The sequence below is a fragment of the Urocampus carinirostris genome, chromosome 9 (assembly GCF_059441175.1).
Source record: "Urocampus carinirostris isolate Australia breed hairy pipefish chromosome 9, RoL_Ucar_1.0, whole genome shotgun sequence".
NCBI lineage: Eukaryota > Metazoa > Chordata > Actinopteri > Syngnathiformes > Syngnathidae > Urocampus > Urocampus carinirostris.
Genome location: NC_142357.1, coordinates 31,860,232 through 31,881,590, shown reverse-complemented (window position 1 = coordinate 31,881,590; position 21,359 = coordinate 31,860,232). Strand labels below are relative to the sequence as shown.

At 38.4% G+C, this 21,359-nt stretch overlaps 1 protein-coding gene across 2 annotated transcripts in view; it reads left to right on the top strand.

The window, feature by feature from the left end:
- The window catches only part of macrod1 (mono-ADP ribosylhydrolase 1), a 381,584-nt gene that overhangs the window by 228,902 nt on the left and 131,323 nt on the right, over positions 1-21,359 (top strand). The window contains exon 4 of one of the 2 annotated variants that reach the window (XM_088343514.1): positions 5,150-5,179. The exons of the other annotated variant lie outside the window; for it this stretch is intronic. Coding sequence (XP_088199640.1) covers positions 5,150-5,179 — 30 coding nt within the window. The remainder of the gene's footprint in view (positions 1-5,149; positions 5,180-21,359) is intronic. 2 annotated transcript variants of the gene reach the window in all.

The following is a 21,359-nucleotide window of genomic DNA, read 5'->3' as shown; positions in this document are numbered from 1 at the left end:
GCAGGATAGATAACAGATCAGGATAACGAAAATTAACAGGGAAAATTAGACGGGAACGAAAACTGGAGAAAATAATAAACAGGACAGGAAACTAAACTGGAACCCGAAATTAAACAGGACAACAATAAACGGGAACAATACCGGACTGGAGATATCACAGGAAAACAGGACCAAGTCAGAATCCATGTCTTGTGGGGCTGAAGTTCGTTTGGCGGGCTGACCCTCCAGCAAGAGAGCCCTGAGCTTTAAAAAAACAGAAAGTCAATCTCTCAACGAGCCGCAGCTGGCACCACATGGGCGGGGCCAATTGGGCACCACGGCAACCGTGACACACACAGGCACGGCCAATTCGGCGCCATGGCAACCATGACACTATGGGGAACTTTCAGCCGCTCTGCCCCTCATCTCTGTTACTCATTGCCGCCTGACCTCTGAAATTCTGCAACTCTGTCCACCTTCAAATCTGGACTCGAAGGTCACCTCTTTCAGACTTGCCTATTCTTGACCATCTGCCTCACATACCCAGTGTTCTCGTTTGCCCGCGTCCCTGCGTCCTCGACGCATCATTTTTGTTGGGGACACATTGTGTCAAATCAACGTGCGTCCCCGGGACGCAACATTTTTGACACCAAATTGTCATAATTACCCGATTACTTTTTTTTTTTTAACAAAGATTTACCGCACTCCAAACTTTTCGTCAGGCAGATCCACCATTGTTGTTTTGGTCTCGCGCCGATCTCCTTGCTTCGAGATGACGTCATTGTTGTGGCGGTTGTTGAGTGAAAGAGAAGTATGCCTCAGAAAAAACAGTTGGAACTAGGTGCAAATCAACAAAAAAAAATGGTAATTTCTTCAGTGTCGGTAATAAGTCGAAACATAACACAGGGAGTGGTAACAACGGCAATAATTCCGGCACGAAAAAACGGCGGGGAAATTCTTCAGAAGACCGCGAAGGCAAGGAAAACACGTGTTTCGGAGCAAACGATTCGAGGAAAATAAATAAATAAAAGAATACTAGCAAGAAAAGGACTTTTCTGCCAAAATGGACTAAATTATATTCCTGGTTACGCTATGAGGGGGATGATAAAGGTTTGGACCTTGAGAAGGCATTACAACTATGGCAGGACAGCAAACCACGAAGAATATATGAACTGAGAAATTTGAAGTGATAACTGCGTTGTATTACCAATTAACTGTGATGATTAAAACCGAATGAAAATATATATTACCGTATTTTCCGCGCCATAGGGCGCACCGGGTTATAGGGCGCACCCCCCAAAAATAGTTTTTGGTCCTATATTTTCCATAGATAAGGCGCACCGGATTATAAGCCGCTACAATGGGAACGTCGACAAAACAGTCAGATAGTTCAGTCAAACTTATTACCCTCTTAACATTCCGAAAGCTTGCAAAGAAGCAAATATGTGTCTCAGACATATACGGAAACAGTGTCTGTACGATGTCACTCAAATGCATCGTTCCAAATATCATTCGGAAGGTTAAAGTCTTGGGATTCAAGAAATGCCAACCATTCCTTAGTTCCTATTTTCTTTTTTGCTCGAAACTTTACTGTGCATATGACAATAAACACTTGGAATTGAGTTTAATTAAAAAAAAAGACTCATTCCAGAAACATCGATATCACTCTGAAACAAGATACTGGGAAAATATATAGCCGGAGTAGCTCACCGAAGTCGTTGTGTTCAATAATAATGTGCAACCATGGTCCTCTTATATCCTTGAGTGTAGTAAATCCAGGAGAATAAAATATTTACAAATACAGAATAGCAAAACATGCTTTCTCTATGCCGTAGACAACCAACCGAACTTGCTATTCACATTCTTCTTTTCCGGCCAATTGCAGGCTTTGTTTTGTCCCTTTAGCCTATGCAAGCCCGTAAATGATAAAAAGGATCCGCCCCCTTGACCTCCGAATAACTTTAGCCAATAGTAATCGATTCAACTGATGATTGACACATCTTTTTCGGCCAATTACAGGGTTTGTTTTGCCCCTTTAGCCTATCCGAGCCTGTGAACGATAAAAAGGATCCGCCCCCTTTACCTCAGAATAACTTTAGCCAATAGTGATCGATTCAAATGATGATTGACACATTGGTTAGCCAATGAAACGCCGGTATATAAATCCCATCATACACCGCGGACTACTTGGCGTTCGGGGGAAAATCTAGTTGGCGGCTGCTTGTCTTAGTTGCAAGACTTTGCGACTTAATATTGATCCATATATAAGGCGCACTGTATTATAAGGCGCATGGTCAGCTTTTGAAAAAAATGAAGACTTTTCGGTGCGCCCTATAGTGCGGAAAATACGGTAATATAATTATTTCAGCAATAATATTTTGTATCATGTACAATATTGTTGTGAACTGAAAAATCTTGAAGTGATAACTGATTTGTATTACCAATAAACTGTGATGATTAAAACGGAATGAATATATAGATTTATATTATATATTTGTCGCCGATTTACAATCTCAACCGTGATAACACTTTATTTTTGTGTACTACTTCCTTGTACAGCGATCTTGGGTGTCCTGAAAGGCACTTCGGAATACAATGTATTATAATTATAAAAAGCTCTATAGTGTGTTTATATGGCTTTACACAATCAGAATACCGGCAACAATCCGATTATCACCTGCATTCAAACGTAATCATTGACGGAATTGGCTTATTGTTATTCAGATGGAGAGAAATACATATTTTTTCTTTAGCGCCGGACAGAGTGAACAATATTGTTTCCGCGGCGTTGTTTATTTGTCCCCGCGTGGCTTTATTCATTAGGTTTTTGTCGGCGATGCCACGAGGAGCGCGCTTATTCTTATTTGCTGCTGAATTACACCAACCGCGCCGGCTGATTTGATTATTTTTCTATGTTTATAAACAAAAATAACGCAAATGTATGAATACTGAAGAAGAAGAAGGCTTTTTTTTTGTTATTAACTCGTAGCTCATTCGCTGCCAAAACAGACTTTTACTGAGTGTTTGGACTTTTATTTTAAAAGCCGTGGAGGAAATTTATAAGCACTGAGTATCTATAAAGAGGTAAACATTATTTTTCCAATTTAAAAAAAAAATCCTAGCATCAAATGAATACACAGTAGTTTTTCGAGGTTTTGGTACCCGAGACAGCACGAGATAATAGTAACAGATCAAGTTTTTTACAGGTTTTAAAATGAGAAACTACAATATAAAATTGCCAATAATGACTCAAACTTTTAAGAAAAAAAACATGTCATTTTGGTTTTGGTAAACACAATGGTGTGTATAGAAAGTGGTGGTAGTCAGTACCTTGTATCGGTGGACTGAAATCGCTTAGAAAACAAATATTCTTAGTAACAGTTTCCTAAAATGCTGTTGTCGTGAAAATCTCAATTGCTCCTCAGTTTGAATTTCTGTTTATTTACGTATATGAAAGGATTAAAATGTACCTCCCTCTTTCCATCTATGTATCTATGTATCTATGTATCTATCTATCTATCTATCTATCTATCTATCTATCTATCTATCTATCTATCTATCTATCTATCTATCTATCTATCTATCTATCTATCTATCTATCTATCTATCTATCTATCTATCTATCTATCTATCTATCTATCTATCTATCTATCTATCTATCTATCTATCTAGACATCTATCGATCTCTGTCAGTTTCTCCCTTTCTCTTATTCTTTCATTCCCTTTCTCTTTCTTCCTTTCTTTCTGTCTATCTCTCTTTGTGTTTGTTTCTTCCCTTATCTCTCTCTCTTTCTCTCTTTAATCGTTTTTTTTCTTCACCCTCTCTCTCTCTCTTTATGTCTTTCTGTACCTCTCTCTCTCTCTCTCTCTCTCTTTATTTATTAGATGTTTTTGTAGTGTTTTTAATCATTTAATAATACATAAAAAAATGATTAAAAACACTACAAAAACATCTAATAAATAAAGAGAGAGAGAGAGAGAGAGAGAGAGAGAGAGAGAGAGAGAGAGAGAGAGAGAGAGAGAGAGAGAGAGAGAGAGAGAGAGAGAGAGAGAAAGGTACAGAAAGACATAAAGAGAGAGAGAGAAGCCACTGAGCTGGTTAAGTCATCTCTATATTTTGTAACATTTTTCTTCATTTGATAAGACAAAAACTAAAATCTAGGAGCCATTTTGCCGGATGGAACTTCCCAAGACAGAGGTCTCCAACGTGGTGCTCGTTTTAAAAATAGCTCACCAGTACTGGATCATTGTGATTTTTAGTAACATAACTTTTTCAGTGGTTGACTCAGTCCATTTAACCCTATTTTTGATAATACAAGATGGTAATAATATGGTAACAACATAGTAATAACATGATGTTGTTTTTTTTTTATTAAGAAATTTGTAAAATACTAATTATTCGTAACAAAAAGTAGCTTAGTTTGAAAAAGGTTGGAGACCCCTGCCCCAAGATGTTTTGATCTATGATTATTACGCTATTATATTGATGAATAAAGGGATTTAGCTGAGTTTCATCCGATAATCTTTGTTTTCTACTCAAAAGTAAAATTTAAACCTCCATTTCTTGGACCTTCATCCACATTTTAATAATATAAGATGGTAATAATATGGTAATAACATCGTGATAACATGATGTTTTTTTTTTTTTTTTTTTTTAAGAAATTCGTGAAATACTAATTATCCGTAACAAAAAGTAGCTTAGTTTGAAAAAGGTTAGAGACCCCTGCCCCAAGACGTTTTGATCTATGATTATTAGGCTATTATATTGATGAATAAAGGGATTTAGCTGAGTTTCATCCGCTAATCTTTGTTTTTTTACTCAAAAGTCAAATTTAAACCTCCATTTCTTGGACCTTTTTCCACATTTTAGTGATTCTACTTGCTATTTAGTATTTTACTTTTTTGGTAGTTTATCCCATCCACATGTGATTATGTTTATGATGGACTTTTTCAGGTTTGATATTTTAGAGTACTTCTCACAAATCGGTCCATATTCGGTCATTGTTTTTCCTCATTTCATAAAACAAGAATGCAAATTGAGACTCTTGGGAGCTATTCTGCCCGATGAAACTCCCAAAGATGTTTTGATCTACGACTATTCCGCTATTATATTGATGAATGGACTCGTATGGCGATTAATGGTAATTGGTTCCCCTTGTCTGCGTTTCAGCCAACCAGACTCTGCTGGGAGGAGGCGGAGGTAAGTCATAACTCGTCTCCACTGTTTGTTTAAGTCATAAATCGCTTGCACTGTTTGTTGAGGTCATAAATCGCCCGCAGTGTTTGTCCTACGTCCGTTGCGACGGGCGAATCGTCGGGAGATGTTTTCACGCATCTTCTTCGCGGCTCATCATTCCGCTCGAGGGCCCGCCAAGTCGATAGTCATTAATGGATGCCGATTGTTGTGGGTGTAAACAGCCATTTTTCAGTGTATTGTCGACTCAGTGCTTTGCGACGTGAGCGTGGTGTCGGGCGTCTGCGCTTAATCGATATTTGTAATAAATCTGTTCTGCTAACGCTCCCAAATCCGGGACGGTGGTTCGCCGGGACTTTGTCACAGTCGCGTATATAATTCTTGAATTGGTGCGGTGTCACGGCAACCAGGGTTGGGTAGGGTTACTTTAACTTGATTACTTTCAATTACTTTTGGATAACTCCAATACCAAATATGATAATACAAGACAAAAGAAACTAAATATGAATAAAATGATGACTCACAACACGTGGTAAGCTTTCTCTCCCGGCTTTGATCTCTTTGATCTCCGGCAAAACTAACATAGACACAGAGTGACTCAGTCAAAAATTAAGGTGTCATATTTGACCCTAATCTGTCTTTTCAAAGATGCGTTAAGAATATTAATGGAACAGCTTTTTTTTGCATCTTCTCATCATTCCTAAAATTCGCCCTATGCCCAATATTATGCGGAGATAATTCATCCCGTCTCGATGACTGTAATGTACTACTCTCCGGTCTCCCGAAGTCCAAAATCAAACTCTGCCCCTGCTCCCAACAATAGTTGACTAGGGATAATGTATCTTGGCCAAAACGTAACATTTATTATATAGGGAAAAAAATCAAAACAATTATTAAAGAAACACCACACATGACACAAATTTGGTCTCTTGGTTTCCGGTATCAGTGATAATCAACTGGGGATAATGGAATGCGGCCAAAACAGTGTAGTTCATTTTAGGCGGGCCACAATGGCACGCTTCAGCTGCCCAATCCAGAAAAAATGCACTCTGACGGCCCCTGCTATTGATTTTTTTTCTCTTTTTCTTTTTGTCTTTCTTATTTCATTTTATGTTTCTCTTCCTTTCATTCTCTCCCTCTTTTTTCTTTCCTTCTCCCTTTCTGTTTTATGTTCTCCCTCCTCTCTTTCTCTCTCTCTCTCCTTAACTTTCGCTTCCTTTTTCTCTTGGTTCTTACTCTCTACCTCTTTTCCTCTATATTTTTCTTTCTCTCTTCCTCTCATTCTCTCTCTCTCCTGCTGACTCTCATTTTCTCTCTCTCGTTCTCCCTTTCTCTTCCTGTCTTTCTCAATTTTCTCACTCTTTCCTTCATTTTCTCTTCTTTCTTTCTCTCTCTCTCTTAAACCTCAAATTTCTCTCTGTTTCTGTTTCTGTCTCTCTCCTTCACTTTTTTTCTTTCTTTTTCTCTTCGTTCTTACTCTTACCTCTTTTCCTCTATATGACTGACTCTTTCTCTCTTTCTCCCTTTCTCTTTCTGTCTTTCCCCGTTCTTTCTCTCGCTCTCTCTCAATCTCTCTCTCTCTTTTTTCCTCCCTTCCTTTTCTCTTCTTTCATTCTCTCTCTCTTAAACCTTCATTTTCTCTCCCTCTCTTTCTGTTTCCTCTCTCTCTCTCACTTTCTTTCTTCCTTTTTTATCTACTTCCAATAATTAACCTGGTAATATAGACAACATCGCAAATAGCACAAGATAGGTTATTTTAAAAATGCAAAACTAACTAGGTGCCCTTTATAAATAGCAAGACCCCTGTTATAGAAAGGGTTGGGTAGGGTTACTTTAACTGGATTACTTTCAACTACTTTTGGATTACTCCATTACCAAATATGCTAATAAAAGACAAAATACACTAAATATGAATACAATGATGACTCACAACACGTGGTAAGCTTTCTCTCCCGGCTTTGATCTCTTTGATCTCCTGCAAAACTAACAGACACAGAGTGACTCAGTCAAAAATTAAGGTGTCATATTTGACCCCAATCTGTCTTTTCAGAAGAAGAATATTAATGGAACAGCTTTTTTTTGCATCTTCTCATCATTCCTAAAATTCTCCCTATGCCCAATATTATGCGGGGATAATTCATCCCGTCTCGATGACTGTAATGTACTACTCTCCGGTCTCCCGAAGTCCAAAATCAGGAGCCTGCAGCTGGTACAAAATGCCGCAGCGAGACTTTTAACTAAGGCAAGAAAGTTTGATCACATTAATTCGATTTTAGCTAACCTGCATTGGCTCCCTGTTAGCTTACGGTGTGATTTTAAGGTTCTGTTGGTAGTATACAAAACCATGCAATGAGGGAGCAACCCTCATATCTTTCAGATTTAATATCCCCCTATGTTCCGGTCTGGAGCCTTCGCTCTGAAAATGCTGGTCTACTCGCGATCCCAAGAGCCAAGAAGAGATCCGCAGGTTCGATAGCGTTCTCTATTCGGGCCCTGGTGCTGTGGAATGCTCTTCCCTCTGAGATTCGATCTGCAACCTCAGTGGAAATGTTTAAATCTAAGCTTAAAACACACTTCTATTCTATATGAAATGAAATGAAATGATCTGCATTTATATAGCGCTTTTCAAGTCAATGACTTCCCAAAGCGCTTTACAATGTGCTCCAATAGCGGCCTTGCAGCCATGTAAGGCGCTAACCTGCTTATTGGGGGTCTTAGGGGTTCAGTGTCTTACCCAAGGACACTTCGACATGTAACACGGACGAGCCGGGATTGGAACTGGGATCCTTTGATCCCAAGACGAGCGCTCTGCCTCCTGAGCTACTGCCGCCCTAGCATATAAATCATCTATATTGTATGTTGACAACATCTGTGTAATATTTGCCTTCATGTAGGTTTTAGATCAGGGGATGGTGTCACAAGTCTGTAGTTTGCCATAATCTTTGGTCTTTGCAGCCCTTTGTGACTCTTTGTGATTAAGGGCTATACAAATAACATGACTTGACTCATGTTGAGGTTTTTGAGTTTTTCCCTTGCCTTCATGTAGGTTTTAGATCAGGGAATGGTGTAATAATTGTCTGTAGTCTGTGATAGTGGTCTGTGCAGGTCTTTGAGACTCCTTGTGATTAAGGGTTATATAAATAAACATGAATTGACTCATGTTGAGGTTTTTGAGTTTTTCCTTGCCCTCATGTAGGTTTCAGATCAGGGGATGGTGTAATATTAGTCTGTAGCCTGTAATAGTCTGTGGTCTGTGGAGGTCTTTGAGACTCCTCTTGGTTGAAACAATAACTCTATAACAACACTTTTCACCCAGGCAGTCCTGACACCCTAAAAACAAACAGTGTCTTAGCAGGTTCATGCATACGAGAACATGCAGATGAACCTCTGCAATGTTGTTTGATGTGGGCCCCACGAGGCCCCGATGGGTCGGCCATGACAGATGGTTCTTGTAGGCCCCGCACACACAAACGCGAATAAAAACCGAAAAAAAACGATTCACTCTCGTCCTTATCAGCCTGTGAATTCATTCATCTCATTTATGTTCCTCCCTCTGCTTTAGTTACTCTCCCCGTGCAGGTTCTTTTGCCACAAGCCCTCTCGCATCGGTTTTCATTTGGCCGTATGTTGGTGCGTCACTCAGCCAAAAGTTGATTTCGTTCCTGGCTTATTTATTCGCCTCGCTTCGCATCTTATTCTACCTCAGGTCCTGGGAGGTTTGCTGTAGCAGAACCACTTTTTGCTAGGTGTTAATTAGGCAATGGAGTATATTGATCCTACCATATCTAGAAATCAATGTATAAATACATGAATACCGGCAAATATATGCCATATAACTAACGAAGTCAAGTCACATTTCTTTGTATAGCCCACAAAATGTCTCAAAAGGACTGAACAATTACACCATCCCCTGTTCTTAAACAACAACACATAATATACAATATAATCTATTGTTTTCTTTTTTTATGTTCATTGTGTTTTGTGTACTGTTACTCAATGCTAAATCTTTTTCACCCTGGTCATCCTGTAAGGGGGATTATCACTTATACGACAAAAATACATAACAAATAAATGACAAAATAAACAACTAATTACAGAATACACAACAAAATAAATGATCAATAACAACCAAATACATGACAAAATGCAGAACAAAATACAAAAATACATGACAAATAAATAACAAAATACACGACAAAATACATGAGAAATGACAAAATCTCATCTCATCTCATTAGCTACACCGCTTATCCTCAGTAGGGTCGCGGGGGTGCTGGAGCCCATCCCAGCAATCATCGGGCAGTGGGCAGGGGACACCCTGAACTGATTGCCAGCCAATTGCAGGGCACACAGGGACAGACAACTCACTCGTTCATTCACACCTAGGGAGAATTTGGACCGGCCAATTCACCTGAAATGCATGTTTTTGGAATGTGGGAGGAAACCGGAGTGCATGGAGAAAACCCACGCAAGCACGGGAAGAACATACAAATTCCGCACAGGAAGTCTGGAGCTGGATTTGAACCCACGCAGGAGGTTCCCAAGACATGAACATGCGCTAACCACTGCGCCGCCGTGCTGCCCCGAGAAATGACAAAATACATGATAAAATACACGACAAAATACACAATAAATTACAGAATACACAAAAAAAGATTAATAACACTACCAAATACACTACAAAATGCATGACAAAATACAAAAATAGATGACAAAATACTTGATGAAATACACAACAAAATACACGACAAAATATATGACAAAATATATGACGGAATACACAACAAAATACACGACAAATGACAGAATGCATTATAAAATACACGACAAAATACACAATAAATTACAGAATACACAACAAAATAAATGATAGATAACACAACCAAATACACTACAAAATGCATAACAAAATACAAAAATAGATGACAAAATACTTGACGAAATACACAACACAATACACGACAAAATACCCGACAAATGACAAAATACATGATAAAATACACGACAAAATAAATGATAGATATCAACCAGATACAATACAAAATGCATACAAAAATACATGACGAAATACACAACAAAATACGCAACAAAATACATGACAAAATACCCGACAAATGACAAAATACATGATAAAATACACAAAAAAATACATGATAAAATACATGACAAAATACACTATAAATTACTGAATACACAACAAAATAAATGGCAAATAACACACCCAAATACACTACAAAATGCATAAAAAAATACAAAAATACATGACAAAATACTTGACGAAATACACAACACAATACACGACAAAATACTCGACAAATGACAAAATACATGATAAAATACACGACAAAATAAATGATAGATAACAACCAGATACGATACAAAATGCATAAAAAAATACAAAAATACATGACAAAATACTTGACGAAATACACAACAAAATACGCAACAAAGTACATGACAAAATACCTGACAAATGACAGAATGCATTATAAAATACACGACAAAATACACAATAAATTACAGAATACAAAACAAAATAAATGATTGATAACACAACCAAATACACTACAAAATGCATAACAAAATACAAAAATAGATGACAAAATACTTGACGAAATACACAACACAATACACGACAAAATACCTGACAAATGACAAAATACATGATAAAATACACGACAAAATAAATGATAGATAACAACCAGATACAATACAAAATGCATAAAAAAATACAAAAATACATGACAAAATACTTGACGAAATACTCAACAAAATACGCAACAAAGTACATGACAAAATACCTGACAAATGACAGAATGCATTATAAAATACACGACAAAATACACAATAAATTACAGAATACAAAACAAAATAAATGATTGATAACACAACCAAATACACTACAAAATGCATAACAAAATACAAAAATAGATGACAAAATACTTGACGAAATACACAACACAATACACGACAAAATACCTGACAAATGACAAAATACATGATAAAATACACGACAAAATAAATGATAGATAACAACCAGATACAATACAAAATGCATACAAAAATACATGACGAAATACACAACAAAATACGCAACAAAATACATGACAAAATACCCGACAAATGACAAAATACATGATAAAATACACAAAAAAATACATGATAAAATACATGATAAAATACACTATAAATTACTGAATACACAACAAAATAAATGGCAAATAACACACCCAAATACACTACAAAATGCATAAAAAAATACATGACAAAATACTTGAAGAAATACACAACACAATACACGACAAAATACTCGACAAATGACAAAATACATGATAAAATACACGACAAAATAAATGATAGATAACAACCAGATACGATACAAAATGCATAAAAAAATACAAAAATACATGCCAAAATACTTGACGAAATACACAACAAAATACGCAACAAAGTACATGACAAAATACCTGACAAATGACAGAATGCATTATAAAATACACGACAAAATACACAATAAATTACAGAATACAAAACAAAATAAATGATTGATAACACAACCAAATACACTACAAAATGCATAACAAAATACAAAAATAGATGACAAAATACTTGACGAAATACACAACACAATACACGACAAAATACCTGACAAATGACAAAATACATGATAAAATACACGACAAAATAAATGATAGATAACAACCAGATACAATACAAAATGCATAAAAAAATACAAAAATACATGACAAAATACTTGACGAAATACTCAACAAAATACGCAACAAAATACCTGACAAATGACAAAATACATGATAAAATACACGACAAAATACACAATAAATTACTGAATACACAACAAAATAAATGATAAATAACACAACCAAATAAACTACAAAATGCATAACAAAATACAAAAATACATTACAAAATACTTGACGAAATACACAACAAAATACTCAACAAAATACATGACGGATCCACGACAAAATACACGACAAATGACAAAATACATGATAAAATACACAACAAATAACAGAATACACAACAAAATAAATGAAAAATAACAACCAAATACACTACAAAATATATAACAAAATACAAAAAATACATGACAAATAAATGACAAAATACTTGACGAAATACTCAACAAAATACATGACAGATACACGACAAAATACACGACAAATGACAAAATACATGATAAAATACACAACAAAATACACAACAAATAACAGAATACACAACAAAATAAATGAAAAATAACAACCAAATACACTACAAAATACATAACAAAATACAAAAAATACATGACAAATAAATGACAAAATACTTGACGAAATACACAACAAAATACATGAGGGAATACACGACAAAATTCACAACCACAGAAAACACAACCAAACAAAGTACAAAATTGATGACAAAATAATTGATAGAAAAAGTACCGACATAAATAAATGACTAAATAATTTACAAAATAATTACAAAAAATAAGTTAAATAGAGAATACACGACAAAATAAATACTGAAATAAATAAATGGCAAAATAAATACATTAATAAAATACCAAATCACATTTTTCGGGGGAGTATCATGTGTTAACTAACGTGTTCTTTTGTTTAAATAACGAATATTTGCAGCTATTTATGAATTCATACATTTATTCCTACATATTCCAGCATTTGACCTCCATATTGTAACTTCGATATTTATTTCTGTTTTCCCTGCCGCAATCCTTTTCACTTCAACGAGGAAATCCGCTACTCCTCTCCAAAACTCAGGTGAGCGCGTGCATGGCTTTGTCCCGAGTTTTTCCAAAAGCAATCAAGGCTGAAAAGAGAGATAAGCGGTTGACTGAATGAGCGAGCGCACCCCCTGGACATGGAAAAAAGGTTAATTTCCTGCCCTTGAGTTTGGCACGTGTGCTGCAGCTCGAAGTTCAACGCTATAAAAAAAAAAAAAATCCCATCATCCCACTCGGGTTTGAAGTGTTTTCGCTTCCTCCGTTCTCAGTCAGCGGCGAAGCAGAAGCGATTGTTTTTCTGATTTGGTATTTGTTTCCCCGCTCGTCCCCCAGTGAATGGGATTGGACTTCGACTCCATTGTCATCATGGTTTTCTCCCTTTTTCCTTGTTTTTTTATCTCCACCCTTCCCTTCTGCCTAATTAACACCTAGCAAAATACTAGTTCCGCTTTTGCAAACCCCCCAGGACGGGAGGGGGGGAAAAGATGGCGGACCGATCATGCCGTATGTAGAAGTAGATAAATACCTACAATTAAATTCTTCATACAAATACTTGAACACATAAAAAATCACATTATATGTAAATAATTGACTTTAATGCAATGCATCCATTTATTAATGCACTTTTATTTTGCAATCTACTCATTTCCGGACTATAGAGCGCACCTGATTATAAGCCGCACCCATCTCATTTCGGGAGGAAAACCGATTTTGTACATACACAAGCTGCACCTGTATATTAGCCGCACGCGCCCTCGTTGAAAAAAATGCAACACAAACACAAAATTAACCCATACCCGACACAGTCCAAAAAACACAGCCGGCAAAATGAATGGAAAATGATACCGGTACTTAAGATTTAATGCAGAGTCCGGGTGCCCGTTGAAAGTAATCCAAGGAAAAAAGTTTGCCCCGCCCCTTCTTTTTCATTTGCTCGTGCAAAACATATCAGAATAAGTTTCTAAAATAAATACATTACAAAAATATACGGTTGCAAATACATATTATACATGGTTACACATATTTACAAAAAAGACGGTACACCGAGAGAGTTTTCAAAGCTTTAATAATTATAATATAACTTTCATCCCAAACGGTGCCTGTGACAGGTAGCAACACGCTAGCAACACGCTCGCAACACATTAAACGGGTCTGTTAAAAAAACATACCGTACTTGTAAAAATCACGGTAAACCGTCCTCATCTTCCTCCTTAGAACTGAAGCCATCAAAGTCGTCTTCCTCAGTGTCGGAAAGAAACAGTGTCATATAGACGTCGTCCCACGCTCCCGCAGCCTCACTCGCGTTGTCACTGTCTGGTGTGCCCTCTTCTCCGTCACGGCTCTTCGGAACCTGTTGGTGATGGTGGATTTTTTTATGCTGCCCCACGCTGTCAGGATCCACTGGCAGACTTGCGAAAAAGTTGCCTTTCGCATGCGGCCACTTTTAGTGAAAGATTTCTCGCCGCTAGTCAAGCCAAGAAGTTGCAGTCTTCCTCGGCGCATATATTCCACTGGTCTAAATCTTACCATTTGTACTTAAGCGCCGCTGGCGGCCGTTAGAAAAATGACATAAATTGGCCGCATCACTGAATAAGCCGCAGGGTTGAACGTTTGGGGAAAAAGTAGCGGCTTATAGTATTCATAGAAGCAACCAAGAAACCCATGCTTACATATCATGACCTGAAGGCATTCAAGAAGGCATACAAGAAGGCATACAAAAAGGCATACAAGAAGGCATACAAGAAGGCATACAAGAAGGCATACAATAGAATAGAATAGAATAGAATATACCTTTATTGTCATTGTTACAAAATGGGTTAACATATTGTGACAACGAAATTGGGCATGACACTCCAGTTTTACACATTCACAGTGAGGTATGAGACAAGAAGATAAAGGAACAGAGAAGATAAGGTTATAAAACAAGGGGGATAAGGCTATAGTTATAATTTACATGGTATTTACACAAGAAATGTCGGCATGTGGGATGTTACATACAGTGTTGTCGTGATACCGTTGGTATCGTAAGGGTTGTGCAATATTGCATTTGGTGCAAAGTCATCATAGTGCAAAAAATAGTCAGCATATGCATTGGTGCAAACATAGACAACATAGTGCAGAAAAAAGGAAATGGTCAGACATTGTGCAAGGTGAGCAGTAAACGTAGTGCAGTCGACATGTGCAAGAACATAGACATGAGTACCATTATATTCGTATGAGGTAGTGTTGGCACAAGTTTTCAGTTTTTTTTGTGCAGTGTCTGTTTTGAGCAGTGAACAAACATAGTGCAGACAGCATGTACGTGAGTACCATTTTACAATCGTGTGAGGTAGTTTTTTGCAACAGTTTTCAGTTTTTTTGTGCGGTGTCTGTTTAGGGTGGTAATGGCTGTGGGGAAGAAACTGTCTCTGAGTCTGTTTGTTTTTGCTTTGTGTGACCTGTAGCGCTTGCCGGAAGGCAGCAGGTCGAAGAGGTGGTGGCCGGGGTGAGAAAAGTCCATGATGATGTTCACAAGAAGGCATACAAGAAGGCATAGGTCGTACGTGGTACTCTGCATAAATCTGCTAGTAGAACGCGTTTCTCTGCAAGGTTCACCGGTCAGATAGCCCCAACAGGGAACTTTTTGGGCTTATTGCAAAGCTTTACGTTTGGTGTAAAAGTAGCATTGCACATCACCCTGAAAACGCCATCCTTACTGTCGAACATGGTGGTGGCAGCATCATGCTCTGAGGTTGCTTTTCCCCAGCAGGGATTGGTAAGATCGTTGGAGTTGATGGGAAGACGGATGGAGCAAAAATAGGCCGATTCTGACAGAAAATCTGTTGGACAACCACCCTAAACTTCAAAATGCTCTAATGAAATGGTTTAAAACTAACAATTCAAATATTTTAGAATGGTTAAGCCAAAGCCCAGACTTTATCCTAGAGAGCATTTGTGGAGAGGTCTGAAAAATGCTTTGCACAAACAATTACTATTAAACCTTACTGACATTGAGCTGTTTTATAAGGAAGATTGGCGCATTTTATTTTCTTAAGATGTACAAAACTTAGAGACATACCAAAAAACTACAGCAAAGGGAGGTTCTATAAAGTATTACCTCAAAAGGGGCCAATTGTATTGCAGCATCCTACTTTTAAACTTTTTATTTGTTAGCACGGAATAAAATGTCGGACACATTTACTTTATTTTTACGATTGTGTCTCACATGCTGCTGATTCTTAGAAAATATTTTGATTTGATTTATCTATGAGGCCTAAAATATGGCAATATATCGAAAAGTTCTGAAGGGGCCAATACTTTACCAAAGTACTGTAGTTGAAAAGCCCAGCCAGTTTGTTCTAACAAAATACATGAGAAAATTCACAACATAATAAATGCTGAAATAAATAAATGAAGGTCCCAAAAAATGAGGCCTTACAGCAGTGTCTGAAATAACGTCTGCCCGGATGCCCGGGGCGTGCATCTTTTACGTCGGGCCGACAACTTTTCAAAATGTCTCCGCCCGGGTGGCCGACGACTTTTTTAAGAAAAAAAAATCCTTAGTTTTTATTTATTTATTTTTTAATATTTTTTTTCAAATCAACCGTTTTCTTTATTCCGATTTCGAAATCTTTGTTCGGTTTGGAAATTTCAGAATTTCGGTTTGTTTGGTAATTTGCATACTCAGCAGCCAACCAGAAGCCTGCATCGAATAACTTCGTGCTTCCAGACTTTCCCGAGCCTTATAAGGTCGTGCATTTGCTTATCAATTTCCAGGATAGACGCTCAGAGAACGCTAGAAAAATGGATAAGTGGTTAGGAATCAAGCCAAAACCTTAGCCCCAGAAGAAAGATTCAAAATAAGCTAACAACATTTATGACGCTACAAAACGTAAACGTACATTAAGATCATTGTGGAAAGAGGAGTTCACGTGGCATTTGCATATAATCTTCCAAAGTAGACGCACAAAGAACACAAGAAAAATGGATAAGTGGTTAGGAATCAAGCCAAAACCTTAGCCCCAGAAGAAAGATTCAAAATAAGCTAAGAAAATTTCTGACGCTACAAAACGTAAACGTACACTAAGATCATTGTGGAAAGAGGAGTTCACGTGGCATTTGCATATAATTTTCCAAAGTAGACGCTGTCATGTCCTACACGGTCGTCATGGCACCCAGCTGGTCCCGCCCCTTGACACCTGCTGAGACACATTGACTTGATTGCGTGTGGGATACTTAAGCGCTCCTTTTGGGACTGCCCGTTGCCAGACCATTGCTTAACTTGAGGAAAATCCTGTTCATGCCCGTTTGTTCTGAGTAAATGGCTAGTTTGTGATATTGATTGCCTTTAAGCCTGTTTTGTGAGTATTACCTAGTTTGAATTTTTGATTGCCTTTAAGCCTGTTTTGTTTTGTCTTTGGTCCCTGCGTGTTGGACAACTTTTATTTTCTAAATTAAAGTGACAGATCGTACACGCAAAATCAGTTCGCACTTCCTGCCTCCTGGTCCGTTCCCTGACAGACGCAGAGAAAACACAAGAAAAATGGATGAGTGGTTTGGAATTTAGCCAAAGCCTTAGCCCCAAAACAAAGATTCGAAAGAAGCTAACAAAATTTATGACGCTACAATATGTAAACGTACATTAAAAGCATCACGGAAAGAGTTCACGTAGCTTGTAGCAGATGACGCAACGCAAACATTGCATGAATGAAGATGAGTAAACACAGGTACATACTGATGGCAGATGGAAAACAGCCATGTCATAGACATGCAATGAATGTTAAAGGTAGATTTATCTCATCTCATCTCATCAGCTACACCGCTTATCCTCAGTAGGGTCGCGGGGGGTGCTGGAGCCCATCCCAGCAATCATCAGGCAGTGGGCAGGGGACACCCTGAACCGGTTGCCAGCCAATCGCAGGGCACACGGGGACAGACAACTCGCTCGCTCATTCACACCTAGGGACAATTTGGACCGGCCAATTCACCTGAAATGCATGTTTTTGGAATGTGGGAGGAAACCGGAGTGCCGGGAGTAAACACACGCAAGCACGGGGAGAACATACAAACTACGCACAGGAAGTCTGGAGCTGGATTTGAACCCACGCAGGAGGTTCCCAAGACATGAACTGTGCCGCACATGCGCTAATCACTGCGCCGCCGTGCTGCCCCAACTCAACATTGTATTTTACACATTTTTCTAAGGGTAGATTTAGGCATTTCCAAAACTGGCCATTTGGAGAGAAGCGGTCACAGCCCTCAAGACTCTGCAAACGTGTACTTTACTTTGGCCATTTTCTTAGACATTATGTAAGAGTTGTAAATGTTTAACTTCCAGAAGTCAAATAATTGATTGTGCTTGCTTGCGCTTAATGATAATAACTTGCGCATAAAAATGAATCACAGATTGTCTTGCACATGTTATATTTGGCTGTGATTAAAATACAACCCTGGAAAATGGGCTAAAATTATGCTTGGATTTTCATTGGCCAACCAATTTGTCTGAAATGCATGTCTTTGGAATGTGGGAGGAAACCGGAGTGCCCGAAGGAAACCCACGCAAGCACGGGGAGAACATACAAACTCTGCACAGGAAGTCTGGAGCTGGATTTGAACCCACGCAGGAGGTTCCCAGGACATGCGCTAACCACTGCGCCGCCGTGCTGCCCACACGAAACAATATTATCTTTAAATCACTTTTTAACCAATATGCAATCGAAACACTCGTTGATTGCTCACCGGGCCGAATACATTAACTCAACGACACTCCGCCGGTGGGCTCTGACTTTTACCAACGCTCGGCACAAAGAGAGGGCGGCGGCAGCCGTTAGCGTCGGAGGCGCAACCTAATTCACAATTTACGACGCCGCAGTAGTACGACACGGGAAAAGAGACGTTGCGAGTGAGCGGGACGGGTTATTTTGAAGATCTATTAGCGGTTTGTAACGTGGCGATATGGTCCTCGCGGGCATGCTGCGAGCTGGCGACTGTTTGCATCTTTGATGGAGTGTCCTCATAAACGCTATTTGCTCAACTGCCAAGAGGGCCGGGCGTCTATTAGGGGGGCGGGGGGGGGGGGTTTGGGGGGGGCAGGCGGTTAAAAAACACTCAACTGCGTGTAAGGGGTTCAACTGCTAGTTTTACGATCAAGCTATTCAAAGCGTCGGAATAAACTGGAGAACGGATCTCATCATTCTCTGTAGGGCTTGGATCTGCGGGCGCCAGGCCTTATTATGTTGACTCAAGATTGGAGGTCTTGGATTTTTGTTTCTCTTAACAATAGCAGGCGAAAATAATCAAGTCAGAAAAATTTGATTTTTTTAGTGGCCACAGAAATAGTTACAGATTTAAAGTGACTCATCAAGAAAATCTTGTAAATAATGAAGTGCGTACTCAATAAGTACCGTAAATTCCGGACTATAGAGCGCACCTGATTATAAGCCGCACCCACCGCATTTTGGAGGAAACTGATTTTGTACATAAACAAGCCGCACCTGTATATTAGCCGCACGCGCCCACATTGAAATCACGCAATACAAACACGAAATTAACCCATACCCGATACATTCCAAAAAACACAGCCGGTAAAATGAACAGAAAATGATACCGGTACTTAAGATTTAATGCAGACCGGCAGAGTCTGGGTGCCCGTTGAAAGTGATCCAAGGAAAAAAGTGTATATTTCCAAAGGTAAGGGTGGGAAAAATATATATCCATTATTGTCGGCCGCATCCACAAACACGTCTCACCTTTACTCCACCTCCCGTCAGCCCGCGTTTGCCCCGCCCCTTCTTTCTCATTTGCTCGTACAAAACATATCAGAATAAGTTTCTAAAATAAATACATGACAAAAATATACAGTTGCAAATACATATTATACATGGTTACACATATTTACAAAGAAAGACGGTACACCGAGAGAGTTTTCAAAGCTTTAATAATAATATTATAACTTTCATCCCAAACCGTGCCTGTGAAGGGTAGCAAAACGCTACTAGCAACACGCTCGCAACACAGTAAACCGCTCTGTTAAAAAAACATACCGTGTTTCTATTAAACCGTCCTCATCTTCCTCCTCATAATCGACGTCATCAATGTCGTCTTCCTCGGTATGGGAAAGAGACTACGTCATACAGACGTCGTCCCACGCTCCCTTATTCAAAAACACGCTAGCAACACGCTCGCAAAGTAAAGTTTACGTGCGCTAGCTCTGTTTCCTTCTATATCGGACTGCTCGATTGTGTTTAGCCTGAAAGTTGCGTCATGTGCCTTTCTTTTTGCAATTTGAATGATGAGGATATGTCTACGCTAATTTAGTTTGTGCACAAGCTAAGAAGTTGCAGTCTAAATCTTACCTTTTGTACTCGAGCGAAGCCGCAGGTTGAAAGTTTGGGAAAAAAGTAGCGGCTTATAGTCCGGAATTTACGGTACTATCGTTTTATAACCAGGGTTACTTTAACTGGATTACTTTCAATTACTCCAATACCAAATATGCTAATAAAAGACAAAAGAAACCAAATATGAATAAAATGACTTACAACACGTGGTAAGCTTTCTCTCCTGGCTTTGATCTCTTTGATCTACGGCAAAACTAACATAAAATGCGACAGAAACAAAATGAAAATAAATCCAAACAAATTGCCAACATCATTTTTGCCGTTCCGTGTATTCCGTTACTCCCGAGCCTGCACAAAATTTAGTAATTGTATTCATATTTAGTGTCTTTTGTCTTTTATAAGCATATTTGGTATTGGAGTAATCCAAAAGTAATTGAAAGTAATCCAGTTAAAGTAACCCTACCCAACCCTGTTTATAACAGGGGTCTTGATATTTATAAAGGGCACCTAGTTAGTTTTGCATTTCTAAAATAACGTATCTTGTGCTATTTGCGATGTTGTCTATATGATATTACCAGGTTACTTATTAGAAGTAGATAAAAAAGTGAGAAAGAAAGTGATGTAGAGAGAGGAAACAGAAAGAGAGGGAGAGAAAATAAGGTTTAAGAGAGAGAGAAAGAAAGAAGAGAAAAGGAAGGGAAAAAGAGAGAGAGAGAGAGAGAGAGAGAGAGAGAGAAAAAGTAAGGGAGAAAGAGAGAAAGAAAGAGTCAGAGTCATATAGAGGAAAAGAGGTAGAGAGTAAGAACAAAGAGAAAAAGAAAGACAAAAAGTAAAGGAGAGAGACAGAAACAGAAACAGAGAGAGAAATTGGAGGTTTAAGAGAGAGAGAGAAAGAAAGAAGAGAAAAGGAAGGAAAGAGTGAGAAAATTGAGAAAGACAGGAAGAGAAAGGGAGAAAGAGAGAGAGGAAATGAGAGTCAGCAAGAGAGAGAGAGAGAATGAGAGGAAGAGAGAACGAAAAATATAGAGGAAAAGAGGTAGAGAGTAAGAACCAAGAGAAAAAGGAAGCAAAAGTGAAGGAGAGAGAGAAAGAGAGGAGGGAGAACATAAAACAGGAAGGGAGAAGG